The following is a 24,478-nucleotide window of genomic DNA, read 5'->3' as shown; positions in this document are numbered from 1 at the left end:
CGCTGCTCTTCATGGACTAATATTATTAGTGGAGTCTCACAGGGTTCAATGTTGGGCCCACTGTTGTTTTGTATATTTATCAATGATATTGATGAATCAGGCTTAGTGGCAAAGTTTGCAGATGATACAAAGGTTGGCAGAGTTGTTAATGACAGTAATGGCAGTGTGCTACTGCAACAGGATCTATAAAATTTGGGAAGATGGGCTGAGAAGTGGCAACTGAAGTTTAACATTGACAAATGCAAAGTACTGCATACGGGTAGAAGTAACCCCAGAGGAACGTACCAACTGTGTGTGTGTGAAGGCGCCTCCGTAGCCAGGTGGGAAGGAGCAGCAGTGCGTAGCACATGCTTCTTACATTAGACCCGGGTTCGAGCCCGTCACCACCAAATACGGAGGATGCGGAAAGGTCAGGGAATGACCACCGCATATCCCGGAGCAATATGGCCTTAGTTGCTAATGCTCCTAAAAACCAAATAACAAACAAACAACCAACTGTGTGGTACTACACTTAAGGTGGTAGAAAATGAAAAAGACCTGGGAGTAATTGTGCAGTCAGATATGAAGTTTTCTGAGCAATGCAGACAGGCTGCAAGAGCAGGTCATGGGGTTTTGTCAATGATATACAGGAATTTTGCTAGCAGGGAAAAGGAGGTGATTATCCCTTTGTATAAAGCAATGGTCAGGCCATGCCTTGAGTACTGCATACAGGTCTGGAGCCCTCATTTTAGGAAGGATCTAGATTTGCTTGAGCATGTACAGAGAAGAGCAACAAGATTGGTGAGGGGAACAAAGAGGTCTTCTTACCAAGAGAGGCTTAAGTTCTACAAATTGCAGTGACTGGAGACTAGTCACCTGCGAGGTGATCTAATTGAGGTGTATAAGGCCTTGAATGGGTTGAGCACGCTGAATTCTGATGGGATTCTTTCGCTTGCTCAGATTAAGAACCTAAGGGGGCATAAATTCAAATTGAGAAAAGTCAGTTGTAGAATAGATGTGCAGAAGTTTGCCTTTAGCCAGTCGGTGGTTAATTGCTGGAACAAACTTCCATCTGTCATGTAAGTTGACAGCTTAAATAAATTCAAGGAGGAACTGGACAAACTTTTAGAGGAAATGGTTGTGAATTTTTTTTTTTTTTTGGCTGATGCTACATAAGCTTATACGCTTGCTTTCTTGCATCACATGCCTCTATTACTATTAACTAGGAATAGTGTGGAATTGAGGACAGCAAAGAACTGATATTAGTTGTTGACCTGATAAATCAAATCAGCCAAGGAGGTGAAATAAGTCAGGAAAATTACAGATTGGATTAATGGCAAAAATGATTTTGAATTTCAGACTGATTGCCAAATTATAATAGTGTGTTATAACTGGAAATTGGTAAAATAATGAGCACTTAAACCTGCGTGGAGTGTAATCTACATTTAATTTAATTACAGATTATTCTCAGACATTTCATGATATTTCCTGTATCACTTCGTCAGTAACTGTAAAGACAGCAGAACTGGTAAATTAACCTGGTAAACTGTGATATGATTTTCATAAAGTTCTTAATTTTTAACACGCATTATTACCTGTTAATTTGATTATACATTATTAAGCATTAATTTGATTACACATTTCTTATTTGTTAGTTTCTTATTTGTCTTGAATTAGTTAACAAATAGGTATTAGCAAACATCAGGTAAAGAATTCAGTTTGAACAGTTTAAAATAATTGTAAATAATTTTACATTATTTATTAATTTGGTTAATAAGATTAATAATAAATCAATAAAGATTACTTAAATGGATAACTATGAATACTTATGCTCCTGTAATGCTTAATAAGTGTAATACTTACGTGCTTTATAATACCATCAGCATTACATACCAAGACAGTGGATTAGGAAAGATTGCTAAAATCTTTCCTAATCCACTGTCTAAGAGTTAGAAATCATAATGGTGGTAACATTAGTTCTCTTGCTCCATTGGAACATTATATAATGTTGATCATTATATAATGAACATTATATAATGTTTTGCTGTGAGTTTTGCACTCACAGCAAAACAAACTTTGCCTTCGAAATGAGCTTCTCTGGTATTGCACGACTTTCAACTGGCATGATCAAAAGTTACTCTGCCAGTTATTTAAAAGAGATCACCTGCTATTTGAGAGGGGCCAGCAAAACTTGAAACAAGTCATGTCAATTTCTCATCTTTTAAGTGAATAATAGATTAATACAATTAATCTATTATTTGCTTTAATAATTAATCTTTTAGCAATGCCATTTCTTTGAAAGTAGTACAGTAGTTGGGCAGCTTGTTGTGAAGACAAAATTTGCTCTTGAGAGAGTGATCACACTATTGCATTAACTAAGCAATCCAAATCCTTGTAGCTTCTAAAATGTATGAAAGCACAAAACAGTCCTCCAACTTTACATATACAATAGAGTCCCAATTGACTGAGGTTTCGCATTATCCGAGGTGAATTGTCAAAAGTTGTACATACTTTGTCATCAAAGACGACATTCAGTACAGAGCGGGAACTCACACTATTTGACTGTTGAACCACGCTAATCTTTTACATTTTTTGATTTCGTGACTTTATACTCTCTAATTTTAATGATTTAATAAAAAAAGATTTAAAAATTTTACTGTCTGATTTTCTAATTTTTTTATTTGTCATGTTTCTTCTATGTTATTAGAGTTAGTGTAAGCACTGTGAATGGAAAACAGAAACATGTTGTTGTGTCTTTAGATATGAAGTTGAGAAACAATAAAAAAGTGGCTAGTAATGGGTGTTGGCGAAGTGACTGTAGGGGACCGGAGGAGAAAGCGAGTGATTAAAAAATCGTATTCACAAAAAGCATCTGTGTGTGTTAGTGAAAATTTGAATAGAAAAACAATGAAGAAAGGAGAATTTGAACAAACTTCTGAAGCCCCCCCCCCCCTTTTTTTTTTTTTTTTTTTTTTTGTGTGGTTCACACAGATGAGAGACAAAGGAAGCCTGATTTCTGCACCAATTTTACAGGCTAAGGCCTTAGAATTTCATAAGCATTTTAATGAAGGGTAAGAATGATTTACGACAAGTATTGATTGGTTAGACTGCTGGGAAAAAGGTTTAGAGTTAGAAATCTGAACATCACTGGGGGAAAATTATCATCTAGTATGGAAGAAATAGCGACATTTACTGCTAAATTAGCAAAAATTATTCAAGGAGAAAATTTGAATTTAGATCAGATTTGCAGTTTTGACAAAATGGGCCTGAAATATAAATGCTCCCATCCAAAACACTTGCTGCTAGAAAAGAAAAATCAGCTCCTGGTTATAAACGAAGCAAGGAGAGAATGACGGTACTGGCATGTTCAAATTCATTAGGGGAGCATAAGCTTAAACTAACTCTCATTGGAAAGTCAAAGGAACCCCAATCTTTAAAAAATGTAAAATGTTTGCTTCTTAACTACACAAATCAAAAAATTGCATGGATGGATTCAAGTTTATTTAAAACATGGTTTCATGAAGAATTTGTCCCTGCACAAAAAAAATTTGAACAAAAAGAAACTTCCCCATAAAGCACTTTTAATTTTAGACAATACTCCATCCATCCAGACGAAAGAGAACTAGTTTTTGGTGACATCAGAGCCCTGTTTTTGCCACCTAATGTGACATCCCTTCTTCAACCTCTAGATCAAGGTGTTTTGAAGACTTTGGGATGCAACTATAGGCAACGTATCTAAAATATATATAAAATATATTTTACGTATAAAATATCTTCTTCAAAATCTTGAAACAGGGACCAGTGTTGTTGAGAATCTTAAAAAAAATAAACATCAAGGAAGTTATTTACTGATGTTAAAACATCTACTCTTATTAAAACCTTGAAAAATATTTTATGCTCCCAAAATGAAGCCAATGAGAATAAGAAGACAAATGAAGATGAAACAGGTGAGGAAACCCTTTTAGAACTAGCCAATAACCATCCTGTTTCGAGCACTCTTACTACAGACAATGTATTAGAGAGGATGAATTCTGATGAACAGCTGGAAATTACTGATGACATGATCATAAAGCTTGTTGAGAAACAAAAGGATCAAAGTGAAGATGACGAAGAGTGCACAGAAACTACAAAAAAAAAAAAAATACACATGGAAGGTCTAAATGCTGTTGAGTCAGCTTTACGTTATATTGTACGGCAGGAGGATACCATGCCAGCCGATGTTTTGTTACTTAGGCACCTACAAAATATAGCAGCTAAAAAGCAAGACGCTTCTATGAAACGGAAACCCATTAAGGAATTTTTTATATGATATTAAGGTGTAGTGCTAAGGACAGTAAGTGTACTTTTTCTTGTCCATGACTCGTAATTTTTATACATGTACTATTTTTTTTTTCCATAAATTTTGTAATAAAACAGTTGTAAATAAAATTAAAAGTTTTATTGTAAAATTTAAGTCATTATGTTCAATAAGTAGGGCTAACCTGAAAATAGAGTGTACATCATCACGTTAATGTATTCAAATGCAGTTTATTTAATAACAATTTACCAAACCTTCCGTGTTATCCGAGGTTCCCTCAGTCCACGTTACCTCGGATAATCAGGACTCTACTGTATATATTTTAAAATAAAGCAGCTCCATATCTTATATTGTATGTAATTTTATTATTATTATTTTTTTTTTCATAAAATAAAAGCCAGATGAAATATAAATTAAGCAGCTTACAGAAAAGCACACGAATTTTTGGGTTAGTGACTTCATAATACAAATTTCAACATTATTGCAGTTGTTAAAACTGATATTTTTGAGCATTATGACAGATAAGTCTGATATCCTCCAATTTAACCATATATAAGAGAAAAAAATATATAAAATAGACAGATTGAAATTTTAGCCACTTGTTTTAAATATTAAGATATTTTTATCTTAATATTTAATACCTAATATAATATTATGTAATATATGAATAATGATATAACAATATGTTTTTAATGAATAAATTATTCTCTTAAATAATTCCATTCAAATTGCAAAATAAATATATGTACATGCTGTGTATATTGTGTAAAAATTAAGGATAACTGTGCATGCTACAACTTTTTACAATGACAAGCATTGCTTGCATTGTGATAGGATCACCAATTCTGACAAATTGCTCATCACACATAACTGTCTTATTACACACTGGCCAAAAAAACACATAGGTTGGATTCAGAATCTTTGTATTAAGACAGTCACAGAAGAAGAAATGCAAATAAATGTGAATAAATGTAAATATGCAAATAGATGCATAGAAAACTGATGTGGGATGATGACATTTTGACTTGTTGAGTATAAAGATTGCATAGGCTATTCAACTGCAGTAATCTGGAGCCAGAATGGAAAAAATGCATGATCTATCAGATTTTGAAAAAGGTCTTATCGTGGGTGTGCATTTAGTAGGAGCCACAATTCAAGAAATGAAAGATACAACTGGTTTCTCAAAAGCATCCTTTTCAGAGGTTTTTAATCACTCCAAAGCAAGCAGTTCTTCTGCATAAATATGGCAGAAAAACAGTACTTCATGAGCGAAGCCATTTTGCTCTAAGGAGGACTATTTGGATAAAAAGGACATTTGACATATAGCAAGTAACATCTGAATTCAACCAAGCCCAAAACTGCCCTATTTCAAAACATAGCATGTACAGGCAGTTGCCTGCCTATTTGGACCCCACTTGTTTCAGGGAAAAATGGAAAAATCTGTTTGCAGTAGTGCTAAGGATGTTTTGATTGGACAGTGGAACAATGGAAGAAAGTCATGGTCAGATGAATCATGATACACTGATGGTAGGCAGTGAGTGTGGCAAGAACCTTGCAAAGTGATGGACCCTGCTTGCTTTGCTAAAACAACTTAAGCATCTGGAGGTAGTATGGGGAATGTTTTGCTGGCACAGACTGGGTCCATTGATACTGGTGGAAGAATTTTTTATCAGATCTACTACACCCTGCAATGCTACACTTTTATCCCAAAAATAATGACCACTATGGATGACCATGCAATAGTACATCATGCCAGAATCATGCAAGAATGGTTTGGAGAACGTGACAGATTTTCACCATCTTCCATGGCCCCCACATTTACCTGATCTCAATCCTATTGAGAACGTGCGGGGTATGCTGGAGAGGGGAACAGGCATTCTGTGTGTTATCAGACACTCAGTCTAAAACACTGATGGATCCAATATCCTTCTATTTCAGAAGATTTAGGAGAAGTCCGGTTGGCCTGCCTTCCTAAAATCCACTCATGCACACCTTCTCGATGGTAAGCCCTGTTACGTCGCTTAGGTGGCAACGAACGTGTAGAGTGGTTCTCTTCAAGATGCCTGGTCAACGTGAAGAGGAAAAGACCAAACCCTCCAGCACATTACAGTAAGACAAAACAAATGGCCCTCAGTCCCCAGCAGCTTTCACTCCCCCTCTTATGGCAGCTGGAGGATCAGCGTGGAAGCAGAGGGTGCTAAGAATCTCTGGGTGCAACCAGGCTGCCATGCACGGAAACTGAACTTGGCCTGTTACAACGTAAGATCATTCATCAGTGAAGACAGGATATTAGAGCTGGAAAAGGAATTAGAAAATGTGAATTGGAATATCGTCGGTTTGGCTGAAACAAGAAGAAGAAATGAATCACTTATAAGTTTATCAAGTGGAAATCAGCTGTACACCAGTGGAAACAGTGAAAGGAGTGAAGGTGGAGTTGCGTTTCTGGTCCATAAAGATTTAAAAAACAACATTTTGGAATTCAAAAGTACATCACCAAGGGTGTCAAGACTAATACTCAAGATTTCTAAGAGGTACAAGCTAAAGGTTATAATGATTTATGCACCAACATTGAGCCCTGATGATGAGGAGGTTGAAGAAACGTACACCGAAATTGAGTCTTCTAGATCCGCGGTCGCCAACCTTTCAGACCTCACGGACCACTAAACTCAAAATTTTGAATCCCGCGGACCACTACCATGATTTTTTCCATAAAAGTAACATTTTAAATATGAAATGGTACTTACACTTGTTTTTGCACTCCAAGTTATTTTCAAATATTGGATATCATTAATGTTAATATAATTAATAATATAATGGCCTTATAATGATAAAAAAAGTATAATAAATGAACGCAGATGTATTCATTATGAAAAATGCAAAAAAAACATTTTTAAATTTCATTTTATTAAAAAAAGAATTAACAGAAACAATTAATATTAACAATTATCAAATATCGAGTGCACCTCGACATAGAGGTGTATAAAGGATTAATTATAGCAAAATAATCAGTGTGACATTTGTTGCTGCTTGTTTGAAATAAGCTGTTGGATTCTTGGCTCCAATGACATTACTGCAACACGGAGAGCTGTTTGTATTTCTAGCCGACAGCGGTACTTGTTTTTAATTGCCGTAACCGATGAAAATGTCTTTTCACACATATATGTAGTTGCGAATGGAATTAAAATTTCGATGGCCTTTCCACTCAGCACTCAGTACCCACTTTTTACGGAAAGCCAAAAATGAGATCTTGTTAGAGACGAGTGGAATTTACCTTTGACACTGTTGTCGAATGATAGATCGATTAGGCTTTCTTTTTCTTTCATGTTCAAATTACTATCCTCGATTTTCGCCAAAAATGGATCTATTATTCACATATTTCCGTGTCTGGGGTCCTTTTCCTTTGGGTAATAACGACCAAAAGAGTCAGTGAGTGACTGTAAGTGCAATCAAACAAGAGTTATTACCTGTAGGTAGCCTGTTTCATATAATCATCAAAATTTGGGAACATTTGCAGATCTTCTTCAGCCAACCGCGTTTTCCACAGCAATATCTTCCTTTGAAATGCATCCATTTTGCCTCGCAGTGTGAACACTTCCGTAAGCTGTTCTTGCAAGGATATGTTCAGCTCATTTAACAGAGAAAAAATATCTGCCAGATATGCAAGCTTGGCTAGCCAATCATTGTCGGACAAGAGATCATGGAACCTTGAATTATTTTGCTGCTGGAAGAATAACTTGACTTCTTGGCACAGGTCAAACAATCGGGTTAGTACTTTGCCCCTCAACAGCCATCTCACCTTAGCGTGAAGAAGAACATGAGTATGCCGAGAGCCCATTTCTTCACAAAGTGCCTCAAATATTCGAGAATTGAGCACTTTGTGGCGAATTTTGTTTACAATTTTAATTACATCAGAGAGTACTTTGTGCAGTTCTGGAGATAATCTTTTTGCCACAAGTTGCTCACGATGTATAATACAACGAGTAAACAAGATGTCTGGATGTCCAACATCTTTCACTTTTGCAACAACTCCTGAATGATGTCCAGTCATGCTTGCGGCACTGTCTTTGCATATCCCAACACATTTCTTCTATTCAATACTGTGTTTCAGGAAATAACCATTAAGTGCATTGAAAATTTCAGAGCCTGTTGTTCTACCCGACATGATTAGCGAACAGAGGAGTTCTTCCTTTAATTCTCCTTGGCAATCAAACCTCACAAAACGAAGAACTGCTTCGTTAGTTATGTCTGTTGATTTGTCAAGTTGAATTGAATAAAACGTAGAATTTTTCACAAGTGCAATCACTTGATTTTCAATATCTTTGGCCATGTCTTCAATTCTGCGCTTCACAGTGTTAGCGGACATAGAAATTCCTTTCAGTTTCCGGACAGCCTGTTTTCCCAAAACCTCTTCACAGGCTTGTAACAAGCAAGGCTTCTTCAATCGTATACGGCTTTTTACATCTCGCAATTTGAAGTGCTATCAAATAAGAAGATTTTACTAAGGACTTATCTTCAACAATCATTGTTGCTAATGAACTTTTTTGCTTTTGCAAATTTTCACACATCCTTTGGAAGTATTCAACTGGCTTTTTAGCTAAATCTGGGTGTTTTGACTGCAAGTGCCTGCTGGGTTTCGATTTCGAAGGTTTCATGGCATCGTTGTATAAACTCTCAGAACATATAATACAAAGCGGCCGTGGATCCAATTCACTTCCAGGTTCTTGAATAAATCCAAACTTCAAGTAGTCCACATCATATTTTCTTGAAACTTTGAACTTTTTCCTCTCTCCGCCTCCAGTTCTAATGTCCTTCCTGATGATGCCTTGTGGTGGCTGCGGAAGCTCTGATTCATTAACCAACAACTCATGACAACGCAATGTATTACCTAAGAAGTGCAAAATGCTTGCTTGCTTTTCTCACTCATTGGGATTATTTTATTTGAATCTAAAACCAAACAAGAAAGCTCTTTGATGCCATTAAATATCACACTGTGCACAGTTAAAATAAAAATATCACTGCTCATTTACCTAAGAACTGCGCCATGTCCAGGCTAGGCCATCGATAAGAAATAGAAATAGCTTTCTATATTTTTTTACAATAAAAGCATCGCTAATATTGGATATTGCACTGGGCCTTTTATAAACATGCAATGTAATAAGGCGAAAATTGCAAATATATTCAGATTACTCTGTGGACCACCAAAATCCTCTCATGGACCACCGGTTGTCGACCACTGTTCTAGATGAGCAGAAAACCCACTACGTTATTATTATGGGGGACTTCAATGCTAAGGTTGGAAAAAGACAAAACAGCACAGAAAGGGGAACTATAGGAAATTTTGGAATTGGTGAAAGAGGTGAAAGACTTGTGGAATTTGCAGAATCTCAAGGACTGTTAGTAATGAACACTTTTTTCAAGAAAAGGGTGAACAGAAAGTGGACATGAGAGTCCAAATGGATTAACAACTAATGAAATAGACTTCATCCTCACTAACAGAAGATATATTGTGAATGATGTTACCATCCTGAATAAGATAAATGTTGGAAGTGATCACAGAATGGTAAGATGTACACTTGATATAGATGTAGGAAAGGAAAGGAAAAAACTGACTCGAGTAAATAATATAAAGGTCTTTGAGATAACAGAGGAGGAGAAAAAGCAGTATATACTGGAACTTAAGAACAAGTTTGAGCTTCTGCAGACTGCTCAGGACCAAGATATCGACGAGGAATATTACAACTTTCTGAAAGTGATAAAGCCCAAGAAACCTATAGGGACAAAGAAATCCAAATAAGAAAAAATTAGTCAAGAAACACTTGTCATGATGAACCGAAGTCGACAAATGAAGAAAAAAAAAACACTGACAGGGAGAAAATTAAGTATACTTAGTTATGCAAAGCGATTAGAAAGAGTCTCAGAGAGGACATAAGAAAATTTAACACAAGAAAAGTAGAACAAGCATTAAGGGAAAACAAAGGATTTAAATCAGCAGCCATGAGCAGTAATACAGAAAGACAAATGATACTGAAACTGAAGAAAAGCGATGGTGTACTTATAAATAGCAGAGAAGGCATAATTCAAATAGCAGAAGACTACTATAAAGAGTTATAAGGAGCAAGGGAATAATGCCAGCAGTGGTGAAGATAGATCGCAAATTAGTAACACATACAACATAGCTGATATCCTTCCTGATGAGGTAGAACATGCATTGAAGAAAATGAAGAATCAGAAAGCCCTGGGGGAAGATGAAGTTACTGTAGAGTTGTTAAAATTGGGAGGAAGAGACATGACACAAAAACTAGCAAGACTCTTCACAAAATGCATTAGAAAAGGTGTGATGCCCAAGGAGTGGATTAATGCAGTCATAGTTTTGCTGCATAAGAAGGAGATAAATCAGAAATTGGAAATTATAGACCAATTAGCTTGTTATCCCACATCTACAAGTTGTTCACAGGGATCGTTACTAATAGATTAAAAAGAATACTTGATGAGAATCAGCTGAAAGAGAAAGCTGGCTTTAGGGCAGAATTCTCAACTATGGATCACCTTCACATAATATCAAAGCTAATGGAGAAAGCAAATGAATATAAACCACCATTATGCCTGGCATTTGTGGATTATGAAAAGGCATTTGACTCCATACACCATAAGGCAATGTTTCGGGCACTGGAAAGACAAGGCATAGATACCCCATATATTATGATTTTGAAGAAAATATATGAGAATGCTACCTCCTTTATTAGACTAGACAAAGACAATAGTAAATTTAAAATTGAAAAAGGAGTTCGACAAGGAGACACAATATCTCTGAAGCTGTTTACTGCTGCCCTTGAAGAAGCTTTCAGAAGATTAGACTGGTCACAGAAAGGAGTCAATGTGAATGGAGAGTACCTAAACCATTTACGATTTGCAGATGACATCGTGATCATATGCCATGACTCCAAAGAATTAGAGGAAAATCTTAATCAGTTATGCAGAGTTAGTAAGGATTTTGGACTAAAGATGAATATGGCTAAAATAAAAGTACTGATGAACAAGTATGCCACAGAAAGGGATATAATGATTGTAGGAGCAGTAATTGAAAAGGTTGAGTCATATACTTATCTGGGACAAGTTATTAGCTGTATTAATGATAAATGGCTGGAAGTCAAGAGAAGAATAAATTTTGGATGGATAGTATTCAGGAAATATAGTTACATACTGAGGAGCAATATCCCAATTTGTCTGAAATGTAAAATAATGAACCAATGTATACTCCCCACCATGACTTATGGAAGTGAAACTTGGGCACTCACCAAAAGAATGGAAGAGAAACTGAGAACTACACAATGAAGAGGCGCCTCCGTAGCCAGGTGGGAAGGAGCAGCAGTGCGTAGCACACGCTTCTTGATTAGACCGGGGTTCGAGCCCGTCACCACCAAATACGGAGGATGCGGAAAGGTCATTCAGGGAATGACCACCGCATATCCCGGAGCAATATGGCCTTAGTTGCTAATGCTCCTAAAAACCAAATAACAACAACAACAACAGCTGTGCCACACACTTGCTGTTACTCGAAACAGAGGTGGCCTGATTCAATACTGAATAAAGATTTGTATTTTTTTTTATTATTATTATTTTTTTTTGGACGGTTTGTGTAGTGTACACAGCAAACCAACCAACCAAAATCTAACAACAGGCCTCACCAATTTATATAATGTTATTTATATAAAATATATATAAATTCATACACTGACCATTGAATAAAATTTAAAATTTAATATGACTACAATCTTTACACAAAAATATTTACAATAAACTATTGCGGAATGCTAAAAACTGTAATAAAAGATCATTTACAATAAAATTTGCTAAAATATAAAACATAAAAGTGCTAAAAACCTGAAGCTTTCGGGAGCGTCAGCTCCCTTCTTCAACTGTGAAATGACTTCCTGCAACATCTCCTTAAGTAGCAGGCTCACGGTACCTCCACACGTGGTTCAATCGGCACATGGTCAGAACTGGGAGCGGAAATGTCTCGGGAACGTGGCAAAGAAAATCGTTCATCCGACCTTAATATAATTGTTTCAAAGATAGGATTAATACATATACCTCTATCTCTATTGATGGTATTCCTACTGGATGAACTAATCCGTAAACCCTCGAGCCATTTACGCTCCCAGTATCCATGTGCACGATCCAAAATAATAGCGTCCTCCGGGGAGATTTGTTGCTGCTTCTCCCAAAAATGTTCGGCCACAGCAGACTTGTTGTATTCAGCGGTTCTTATGGCATTTAAAGCGTCTAGCTAGTACTACCATGTTGTTTCAAGGAACTATGTATAAGCAGGTTCGCGGTACTGCCATGGGTTCACCCATTAGTGCCACCATGGCCAATTTGGCCATGGAGGAGTTGGAAAGTAGGGTTTTTAGTGGGTGTTCGTTTCCTATTAGGAACTGGAGAAGATATGTTGATGATACCTTTGCCCTGGTCCAGAAGGGGAGGGAGGATGATGCCGTTTGCTGGCTTAATAGCTTCTCCCAATTTATACAATTCACCTCAGAGGTGGAAACGGGTGGTACCCTGTCATTTTTGGATGTATTGATCTCCAGGGTGGGTTTTAGACTTAAGACGTCAGTTTTTAAAAAACCCATGTGTAGAGGTCAATACACCCATTTCAATTCAGCACAAGCTGGACAATATAAGAATAGTGTAGCAAAAGCTTTATTTGACAGAGTAAGATCACACTGTACCACTTCTGAGGATAAAGAAAAAGAAATTAATCGTGTCACGGCAGAACTTAGAAAGTGCGGATATCCCCAGAGGATCCTGGATAGATACAGTAGAGGAGTGTCCGAACGTAGGGAGTCGTTCGTTCCGGTAGCTACCGCATACATCCCCTACTATCCGGGCCTTACTGAACATCTGGCAAGAATTTTACGGGGTTATGGGACACGCTGTGTACAGCTTCCTGGGCGGAGGCTGTGCACAGCTGTGTCTCAGGTCAAAGACCGCATACCAAAAGATCTTAGTAGTGGAGTGGTTTATAGAATAGAATGCCCGGATTGTGGGGAGTGTTATGTGGGGGAAACAAAACGACGGCTCTGGGATCGTCTGGGGGAACATTTAAATGCCATAAGAACCGCTGAATACAACAAGTCTGCTGTGGCCGAACATTTTTGGGAGAAGCAGCATCAAATCTCCCCGGAGGACGCTATTATTTTGGATCGTGCACATGGATACTGGGAGCGTAAATGGCTCGAGGGTTTACGGATTAGTTCATCCAGTAGGAATACCATCAATAGAGATAGAGGTATACGTATTAATCCTATCTTTGAAACAATTATATTAAGGTCGGATGAACGAATTTCTTTGCACGTTCCCGAGACATTTCCGCTTCCAGTTTTGACCATGTGCCGATTGAACCACATGGAGAAATACCACGTGTGGAGGTACCGTGAGCCTGCTACTTAAGGAGATGTTGCAGGAAGTCATTTCACTGTTGAAGAAGGGAGCTGACGCTCCCGAAAGCTTCAGGTTTTTAGCGCTTTTATGTTTTATATTTTAGCAAATTTTATTGTAAATGATCTTTTATTACAGTTTTTAGCATTCCGCAATAGTTTATTGTAAATATTTTTGTGTAAAGATTGTAGTCATATTAAATTTTAAATTTTATTCAATGGTCGGTGTATGAATTTATATATATTTTTAGACATGGAAAAACTGTAATCTCTTTAAATTTTAAAGTATATGGGCATCAACACATCAGAATTCAAAATTCATTTACAATTCTTATACAATTAATGCTTTCCTATTGAACTTTTTGATTATTTTTAGTTTTTCTGAAATCATCCTCCCATGGCATTTATTTTGTGAAATTACCATATGCACAATATGTCCAATCTTTAATCACTTTTTTCTCAATTCACTAATCCCTAACACATGAAGCCTATGTGGGAGGGACAAAAAAATATTTGTAGTGACTGGCCTCATTTTACAGTACTTAATACAGAAAGCAGTTCATATACTTAAACAATAGAAGGAAAAATATGAAACTTTGAATCAACTTACACCACTTTTCATACTTATTAAAATATAAAACTTTTACTTCTTTTGATTTGTTGTCTTTTTATTGCTGTACTGAACTTGACTTATTGCAGTTATTATATTAACTATGATAGAAACTTTTATAATGTTATCTGTATTTAAATTTATTAATCGGAATGTATTTCTCTTCAAATAGGCTTGGAAAAGAATGGTCTACCATTATTGGTTCCCATGTATCATTGGATGAAGTAAGAGATCTTCCTCCGTCAAAATTCAGATTTGATTGCCATGGTAACAGTAATTGTGATTTGACTTTTCCAAAGTCTGTTAGCCTGGAGGTGAACAATAACACAGACTCCAACTCTGCAGATACAACAAGCTTCTCAGCAAGACCAGATAGTTGGACTAACTTTCACAATTCTTCTAACAGAGAAAGTTATAGTTATAATTCTGAATCGCCAACTGATATAAATCCAGAAAATATCCAGAATGCTAATGATGAGTGTAGAGATAACAATCCGGATTCCACAAGTAAAGATTATGAACCCCATTCTACTGAAGATGTTGTCCTCCTAAAGAATTGTTGGCAACCAAGACAGAAAGAAAGTCTTGCTTCTAGATTACTAGGTATGAAGTCTTGCTTTTAAATTCATACTGTGAATCATTAGGAAATAAATATGTCTTTAATAAGATATATTTCTTTCCTAATGATTATGTCAGATCCTATCTATTTATATGATTAAATATACTTTGCTGATCTTAAGAGTCAGGAATAATACATTCTACATTGAGAAAGATTAAGAAACACCACACACATTTTAAAAAGTGCAAAATTCATTTTGGGGTGGCTACAGCAGTCCTTCACCGATGAATTGATTAAAAATAGATTTTATTGGGCCTTACTTGGTTAGTTTCAATGAAAATGAGGAATCGCTTCTGCTCCAAGTATGTGAAGAAAAAAGGAAATATTTAATCTGGTTAAATCAACCAGTTAAAATACAACAAAAATACTTAAGGAATAAATATCTTCTAAAGGTAGAATGTTTCTATATCTCTTCCATTATCTACAGCCAAGTTGTAGACAAATAGATTTGAATGTAACACAAGAAAATTTTAACATGAGCATAGCAAAATAAAGCATAAACTGAAAAGAAGGTTAAAATGAATGTGACAGTATGTCTGTTCTAAAATAAAATCAAAACCTAAATTCACTGTCACCCCCCCCCAGCCTCTCTCTCTCTCTCTTGTTTGTTTGTTGTTGTTTGTTTGGTTTTTTAGGAGCATTAGCAACTAAGGCCATATTGCTCCATGATATGCGGTGGTCATTCCCTGACCTTTCCGCATCCTCTGTATTTGGTGGTGACGGGCTCGAACCCCGGTCTAATCAAGAAGCATGTGCTACGTACTGCTGCTCCTTCCCACCTGGCTATGGAGGCGCCCTCTCTCTCTCTCTCTCTTGTGACAGGTATTATTTGTGCTATGCAGTTAGCAATTGATGTGTTAAAGTTGTGCTCTGGTTGACAGAGGATGAAAAGTTGCCACTCCTGATAATAATTTCATTGTTAACAGTTTCTATCTAGTTGGTTCCTTGCTCTCTATCTTTATATACCTACTTTCTGACAGTTTCTTTAATCAGAAGGTGAAAACCCACAGCACTAGTGCAAAAAAGTGGTATAGTAAAATTCCATTACAGTGAACTTCTTGGAGATGTATGAATCATTTCATTGTACCAAAATTCTATTATATTCTGGAATTTCCTGGACTTCTTACGTAAGTAGAGTTTTACGTAACTTGGGAAATGACTAATAATATTGCTGCTATATCCCTGATGTGCCAAAATTACAAAAACCACATAATATCCTCAGAAGAATGAAGAAAAATAGTTCATAATAATTAAAAACTTTATCTAGAGACAGTTGTCAAGTAGTACCGCTTTCACTTATTCTCTTAGGCAGCATGCATTAAATGTGCAAAATGGTAGGACAACGTGAATTTGAACTTTACCATAATAACCCGACATGTAACAAATATTACATACAAAATGCAAACAATAGCTCCCACTTCGCTCTCAAACAAAACTGGACTGACTCTACAATTCAGAAAGAAAGGAAGGAAATGATGTTGAGACGAAGGGCTAGAGCGTAATTCTCCAAAGAAATAGCCAGTGGGACACAGTCCATGCGGCTTGAACGTTGTGGGGATTTCTCTGAAGTGCTTCGATGTAGTTCACCTGTCTCAAACACATCAAATATTTCTTCAGAATTTTGAAAGCAGAAAATGAAATGTTAACTCTAGTCATTTACCTATATTCTAGTTACGCTGCAGGTTATTATCCAACATAATTTGTATGTTGGATATTAATCACTTTTAAAAATTATACAGATAGTATCTTTATGATTTTACTAAAAAAATTTACGTAAGTCTGAAGTTACGTAACTTGGGCTTATGTAAGTCAGGGACCAAATGTATGGTTCAGATTTACTATCAAAGAACCATTATTTGTTCAAATGAGTTCTGCTCTTTTCTAACAGATATAGTGGTTTCTGCTTTATTTTACTTAAACATCAAATTTAAAATTTATATTAAATTAAACTGTGAAATATGCACTACAAAAGTAAATATATTTGTGGAAATTATTGAAAGCATAATTTTACTTATAAGAAAAACAGTATACTATAACTTTTAATAAATTATATATTCTTTTGAAAACTGTACAGTTCAGTACTGTATTGTATAAATATATACAATAAACTCTTTGAAATCCAGTACGCTTTGGGATTGAAAGGTGCCTGATTTTAAATTTGCACTTGAGAGTTTTGGAGAAGAAACCTAGGGGAAGAAACCTAGCACTTGAGAGTTTTGGAGAAGCATAGTTCATTGCATGTTATGCACTGACAACTGAACTTATTTACATCTATAAACATTGATAATCACTAAATGGTACTGGTAGTGATTAAAAATGTAAATAACAATTCAGTTTATTAAATATAATCAAATGACAATGAACATAATACATGTTCATGAACAGAATGATAATAACTGACAGGAAAGTGGAGGGGAAATTGTTGAAGATAAACATAAAAAAGGCACCCGGGGTGGATAGAATATATCCAGTTATATTAAAGGAGGCAGCAAAGGAAGTAAGCAAACCCTTAGCCATAATTATGAGATCTTCTTTGGACTCAGGGGAGGTACCCATGGACTGGAGATGTGAAAATGTGACCCCAATTCACAAAGGAGGATCAAAGGGTGACACAAGTAATTATAGATCTGTTAGTTTAACTTCTGTTCCAGGAAAATTAATGGAGGCACTGGTTAAAGAAGCACTGCAGGATCATCTAGACAAGACTTCAGTTATAGCTCAGACACAGCATGGTTTTGTTAAAGGAAAGTCTTGCCTGACCAATTTGATTGGATACTATGATGTGGTCACAAAGGAACTGGATGCAGGGAATAACTTTGATATCATATATTTGGATCTTAGAAGGGCTTTTGATACTGTTGCACATGGAAGACTGCTGAACAAATTGGAGCAGTGTGGCATTGGAGGCAAATTGCTGCTATGGATAAAGAATGGTTGAGTGGGAGAAGACAGAGAGTGGTAATCAATGGACACTTAGGGTTAAGTGTTGGGTCCATCGTTGTTTTCTGTATTTATAAATGATATTGATGATGGTATATCAAGCTTAATGTCCAAGTTTGCAGATGATACGAGGCAGGGTTGTTAAGGACACTAATGACAGGACGCTGCTGCAACAGGATCTAGAAAAGTTGAGCAGATGGGCTGAGAGGTGATAAATGAAGTTTAACATTAACAAATGGAAAGTACTACATATGGGAAGCAGTAACCACAGAGTGACGTATCAACTCTTTCATTCTCTACCACTGACAGTGGTAGAGAACAAAAAGGACCTGGGGGTAATTGTGACGGGAGATATGAAGTTTTCTGAGCAGTGCAGACAGTCTGCAAGAGTAGCTCATAGTGTCTTGTCAATGATATACAGGAATTTTTCTAGCAGGGATAAGGTGGTGATTATCCCCTTGTATAAGGCAATGGTCAGGCCACCACACCTTGAGTACTGTATACAGGTCTGGAGGCCTCATTTTAAGAAGGATGTAGAGCTGTTGGAACGAGTACAGAGAAGAGCAACAAGATTAGTGAATGGAACAAGGGTTGCTCTTATGAAGAAAGGCTTAAATTTTGCAAATTAGTGTCTGGAGACTAGGCACCTGCAAGGTGATATGATTGAGGTGTATAAAGCGTTGAATGGTTTGAGTCCCATCAATGCTGATGGGACTCTTCCTCTTGCTCGGAATAATCACCTGAGAGGGCATAAATTCAGATTAAGGAAAGAAAGATATAGGATAGATGTGCGGAGGTTTGCCTTTAGCCAGCAGGTAGTTGGTTGGTGGAACAGACTTCCATCCTTTGTTGTGGAAGTTGATAGCCTAAATAAATTTAAGGCTGAGCTAGACAGGTATTTGGAATGAACAGAAGGGTGAAATGGCTGCAGGGTTTTTTTTTTATATATTTTTGCTGATGCTGCATAAGCTTGCTTTTTTGCATCATATGCCTCTACTAATGCTAATACTAACAGCCACAGTAAATTTATCATGTACTGTAATGTCAAGTAATACCTGGTACAGTATCAATCAGTGAATGTGCTTCAGAGAAGAAAATACTTTCACACCAGAGAATAAGAAAAAAGTATATATGTTTTTTTTTTCACCTTATTCTCTGTGGGGAAGAAAAAGGTTTTCTTAAGGAAGAATTATAGTGAGGTATACACAATCTTAATTACATTACATTTAGGTTTTGTAGTAATAGTAATAATAGAGGCATGTGATGCAAGAAACCAAGCATGTAGCATCAGCCAAAAAAAAAAAAAAAAAAAAAATTGGGAACTGAGAAGTGCAGAAGGAAGTTTTAAATATTACAAATTATTCTAAGTTGTGCATGTGTCATTTTGGCAATTCCTCATAGCTTTGCTGAGTATGAAAGGATATTCAGCCAGGCAAAAAAAAAAAAAAAAAAGCACTTCAGATTAGATCTTTCTGAAGTTTTGGAAATTTGCTTGACAGCAAGGTCAGGGTAGCAGGGTGTCGCTGTTTTAAATAAAACTTTGCTGACCATTTTTGAAGAGGACAAAGTTTGCAAATTTTGAGAACGTGCTCTGAATCCTTTCATCCATGTCATTTAAGAAAACTGCGAGTAACAGTGGTCCCAGAACAGCTCCCAACAACAGGCACAACAAATTTGTTCAAGATATAGTCACCACTTGGGAATACTAGATGACGTGGGAGGTGGTAACAAACTAAAAAATAAAAGTTTTCATGCTGCCTTCTATTGCAGCATGCACATTTTCTGTTTGGTAATAAAAATATTTAACGTATCTTCTATCACCTGGAAGTGATTTCATGTTTGTATGTATCATGTACATATTCACATATGAACATTCACATAGTATATTTTTAGTTTTGTAAAGGTTTGTGGACACCCCAAATTTGTATATTAAAAAAAAATCACACTTGGTGTACAAGGTGGGGAAAAAGTTAAGATACAACACCGTGCATGTAAGTGCTTGGAGCATGTTGTGGCAGACCACAGCTAGAAGCTGTAGGCTGCAGTTACATTGCCAAAAAAAGAAAGAATTTTCACATTAAAAACTTTCTACAAAGAAGATGTCACTGTTGTGGGACAGTAGCACAAGAAAGCTACTAACCCACCTACTCGAAAACACATTTACCCTCTGCAAAACAAATTTCAAGAACACGGCGCTCTGTCAGAAGCTCCAAGAAGTGGCAGACCACAGTCGGTAAGAATATATGAATACTGTGGTGCAAGCAACGGGGTCAAAGTCGTGGAAAATTCAACACAGAGAGTGTCTCTTGATTTGGGTATTGAACACCAGTCCTCAATACACATTTTGAAGGAATGAAAATTTAATTGTTACTTCCAACATGTAATTCACAGCTTACTCAAAGACGATTATGACTGACAATTACAGTTTTGTGAGATAGTGTTGAATCAGTTGAAAGGCGAACCTCAAATACTCCATAAAATTGTATGGAGTAATGAAGCAACATTCAAGCCATCAGGTTAACAGGCACTATTTTGTGTGTTTGGGGAGGTATTTCTTCTTTTGGTACAGTTGGCCCATACTTCTTCGAAGGCGCCATTACTGGAATGTCCTATCTAGAAATGTTACAAAATTACCTTTTACCTGGTCTACAGGCAGACAACAATTTCAACGAACTGTACTTTTAACACAATGGGTCACCACCCAATTATGCAGTTAACATTCTTAATTACTAGATTGAAGTTTCTAGCAGTCATGTTATTGGCCAAAGAGCAGTAGTGGAATGGCTACCTAGGTCGCCTGATCTTAATGATGGACTTATTCTTTTAGGGAGTAGTCAAAATAATTGTAAGCATGCAAACCCAGCACAATCCAAGAGTTGTCAAGTTACATAGAGGATGCTTTTGAAGAAATTGACAATGATCACAACCTTTATGATAAGATAATTTCAAGTATCTGGGGTAGGTTGCAACAATGTATCAACATGGGGGGGGGCACATTGAATACTTAAAAAATATATTATAGATCTATGTTCGTATAATGGTATCTGCAAGTGTATTCGTATTAAAGCTATTTTGGATAATATCGTGTGTCCTGGCTTTTGCCCCACCCTGTATATGTATGTATTAGAATTAGATAGTGATATAAGTTCATCCAAGGTGGGTGAGTAATGCTGATACGAGAGAGAGAGAGAGAGAGAGAGAGAGAGAGAGAGAATTAACTGTGGACTGGAAAAGTTAATTATAAACTTTTCTCTTAGAGCAGCAATAGCCAGAAATTCTCTTAAATATGCTCTACCAGTGAGAAAATTATAAAAATACACTAATTAACTGTGGACTGGAAAAATGATAATTACAATAATTTGTGGTAATTAATTCAGTGACTTAACAAGATATATATATATATATATATATAATTATACAGATATATAATTAGATATATCAGATATACATGGGGGACCCACTTCAGGTATGGATTTGGGTCCTAAAAACAATAAAAAAAGTTCAAGTAAACATAGTTCTGATTTCACCTTGTTTCTGACTTACAGCCATTTTTGTTTTCCAGCAGTTCCTTCCATGAGCTGAGTTAGCATAGCTGGCTCCATTCAACTGTTTTAAAACATTGCTCGATATCCCATAGAAGGCCTTGCTGTAGTTATATAAACAAGATCCTATAGTGTTCTTTTACTGATTTCAGTTAGCTCTCTTGACAAGGGCACTACATTTGGAGCTTGTTATTAACATTTTGATACTGTGCATTTGCTATGATAATGGAAGCTTATTCAAATCAAGAGGTGGCAGACATGCATCTCATAATGGATGTTCAAAGTAATGGATATGTTACTGTACTCTACGTTATGCCAAACATCCCCAGACGCAGCATGGTTTTGTTAAGGGCAGGTCTTGCCTGACCAATTTGATTGGATACTATGATGTAGTCACAAAAGAACTGGATGCAGGGAATAACTTTGATATTATATATTTGGATCTTAGAAAGGCTTTTGATACTGTTGCACATGGAAGACTGCTGCACAAATTGGAGCAGTGTGGCATTGGAGGCAAATTGCTGCTATGGATAAGGGGATGGTTGAGTGGCAGAAGACAGAGAGTGGTAATCAATGGACACTGCTCAACGTGGACTAATGTTATTAGTGGAGTTCCTCAGGGTTCAGTGTTGGGTCCGTTGTTGTTTTCGGTGTTTATGAATGATATTGATGATGGGATATCAAGTTTAATGTCCAAGTTTGCAGATGATACAAAGGTTGGCAGGGTTGTTAAGGACACTACTGACGCTATGCTGCTGCAACAGGATCTGGAAAGGTTGAACAGATGGGCTGAGAGGTGGCAAATGAAGTTTAACATTGACAAATGTAAAGTACTACATATGGGAAACAGTAACCCCAGAGCAACGTATCAACTCTGCGGTACTACACTGACAGTGGTGGAGAGTGAAAAGGACCTGGGGGTAATTGTGCAGGCAGATATGAAGTTCTCTGAGCAGTGCAGACGAGCTGCAAGAGTAGCTCATGGTGTCTTGTCAATGATATACAGGAATTTTTCTAGCAGGGATAAGGAGGTGATTATTCCCTTGTATAAGGCAATGGTTAGGCCACATCTTGAGTACTGTATACAGGTCTGGAGGCCTCATTTCAAGAAGGATGTAGAGCTGCTGGAACGGGTACAGAGAAGGGCAACAAGATTAGTGAATGGAACAAAGGGTTGCTCTTACGAAGAAAGGCTTAAGTTTTGCAAATTACAGAGTCTGGAGACTAGGCACCGGCGAGGTGATCTGATAGAGGTGTATAAGGCTTTGAATGGTTTGAGCATGCTCAATGCCAATGGGATTCTTCATCTTGCTCAGAATAATCACCTCAGAGGGCATAAATTCAAATTGAGGAAGGACGGATGTCGGATAGATGTGCAGAAATTTGCCTTTGGCCAGCGGGTGGTTGGTTGGTGGAACCGACTTCCATCACTTGTTGTTGAAGTTGATAGCCTAAACAAATTTAAAGCTCAACTGGACAGGTATTTCGAACGAACGGAGGGGTGAAATGGGAGTGGTGTGTGTTTTTTTTTTTTTTTTTGTTGGCTGATGCTGAATAAGCTTGCTTTCTTGCATCATATGCCTCTACTAATGCTAATGCTAATAATTATCGATTTCTCCTACAATATCCATGCTGATTTATTGTGGGAATTTATTTATTTCTAGAAATATGTGAGCTTAGTTGGGTCCTATTACACAATGTGCTAGGATCTAGATAGTATAAACTTGTAAACTACAAAATACATATTGTTTTACGTACATTGTACCTTTAAGTGACAGACATATTGTTAAATAAAAATTGTTTTGAAAACAAAGCATTTCATCTTCTTTTGTTCCTTAATTGGAGTTGCTTAATTTTATCATATTACTTCTTTGTTACAGTAAATGATATTGGTATTTAAGAATTGTTAATATATATATATCTTTATTTTTCAGAAAATACTTTCCTGTTTTTACCACCAAACCGATACATTTTTCAAGGTGCTGAAGTGTATTCAGACAGTGATAGTGAAAGGGGCAGCTATCATGATGTCCATTCCTTGCCTGATAGTGACTTGTCTAATTCTTCATCAGATGATGACGATGCAGAAACTTTAGAAACAGTATGTAATGACGATGTTTCACAGAGTCAAATGGACAGCGAAGGCTATATTGAACATTCTGATCCTATATACATTCTAGAAGCAAATACACATGACACTAGTACCAGGTGTGCATTTGAAGATTCAGGTGTCCAAAGTAGTACAGATGCAAAATGCTCATGAAGATAATGATATAAACAATTCCTCCACCATACTTGTGTTATGGTGTAGCCGTATGCAGCTGAGTGAGAATATCATCTTAGCTACAACTGATGCAGCTGAGAAAGCTCTGAAGTAGAAGTGGACTGTGAACGGTGAAGACCCTTATTGAGTGACAGTTTTTTGAGAATATGCTTGAGAAACTCAAAAATGCTTGAGCTAGAATTCATGCTGCTCAATCATTATTAAAATTTCTTCAAGAAAAAAAAAGGTATGGATGTGGTATTTCCTTTGGTTAGTAGCAAAAATTTTTTGCTACTTCTCCATGTTATATAAATATCTGCCAATTCAAATTACATAAACAACCATGCCCAAAGGAAACTGGACAGGTGTGTAATAATAGATCTTAAGTAACTTTCAAATAACCTCGAACAAACAGTTCAATTTATATAAATAGCATAAATGGGCTTTGGCCAGTTAATATATGTGCTAATATATTATAAATACATATACTGGTATGCGTGTTTGTGTGCTTGTGTGTGTGTGTGTGTACATATATACGCACATGTGCATGCACACACACACACCACCAACATACATAACCTCTCACACCCACCCACCCACCCACCCACCCACCCACACACACACACACACACACACACACACACACATGCATATATATATATTTATATATATATATATATATATATAGTAAATGTAATAGGATCCTCTCGTGTACTTTCAATGTGATAAATGTTGGTGAAGTAGAAGTATTTACTTAGCAAGGTAAACTTTATGCATAAATATGCTTG

General features: G+C 36.5%; 1 protein-coding gene across 1 annotated transcript in view; it reads left to right on the top strand.

Moving 5' to 3' along the window:
* The window catches only part of Sirt1 (NAD-dependent protein deacetylase sirtuin-1), a 171,147-nt gene extending 146,886 nt beyond the window's left edge, over positions 1-24,261 (top strand). The window contains exons 10-11 of the mRNA XM_090379531.1: positions 14,499-14,929; positions 23,362-24,261. Coding sequence (XP_090235657.1) covers positions 14,499-14,929; positions 23,362-23,690 — 760 coding nt within the window. The 3' untranslated portion in view covers positions 23,691-24,261. The remainder of the gene's footprint in view (positions 1-14,498; positions 14,930-23,361) is intronic.
* Positions 24,262-24,478: the final 217 nt, after the last annotated feature.

Source organism: Mastigoproctus giganteus, chromosome 8, assembly GCF_048544385.1.
Source record: "Mastigoproctus giganteus isolate SK-2022 chromosome 8, ASM4854438v1, whole genome shotgun sequence".
NCBI lineage: Eukaryota > Metazoa > Arthropoda > Arachnida > Uropygi > Thelyphonidae > Mastigoproctus > Mastigoproctus giganteus.
The sequence above is the reverse complement of the archived record's forward strand: the minus strand, read 5'-3'. Positions and strand labels throughout refer to the sequence as shown.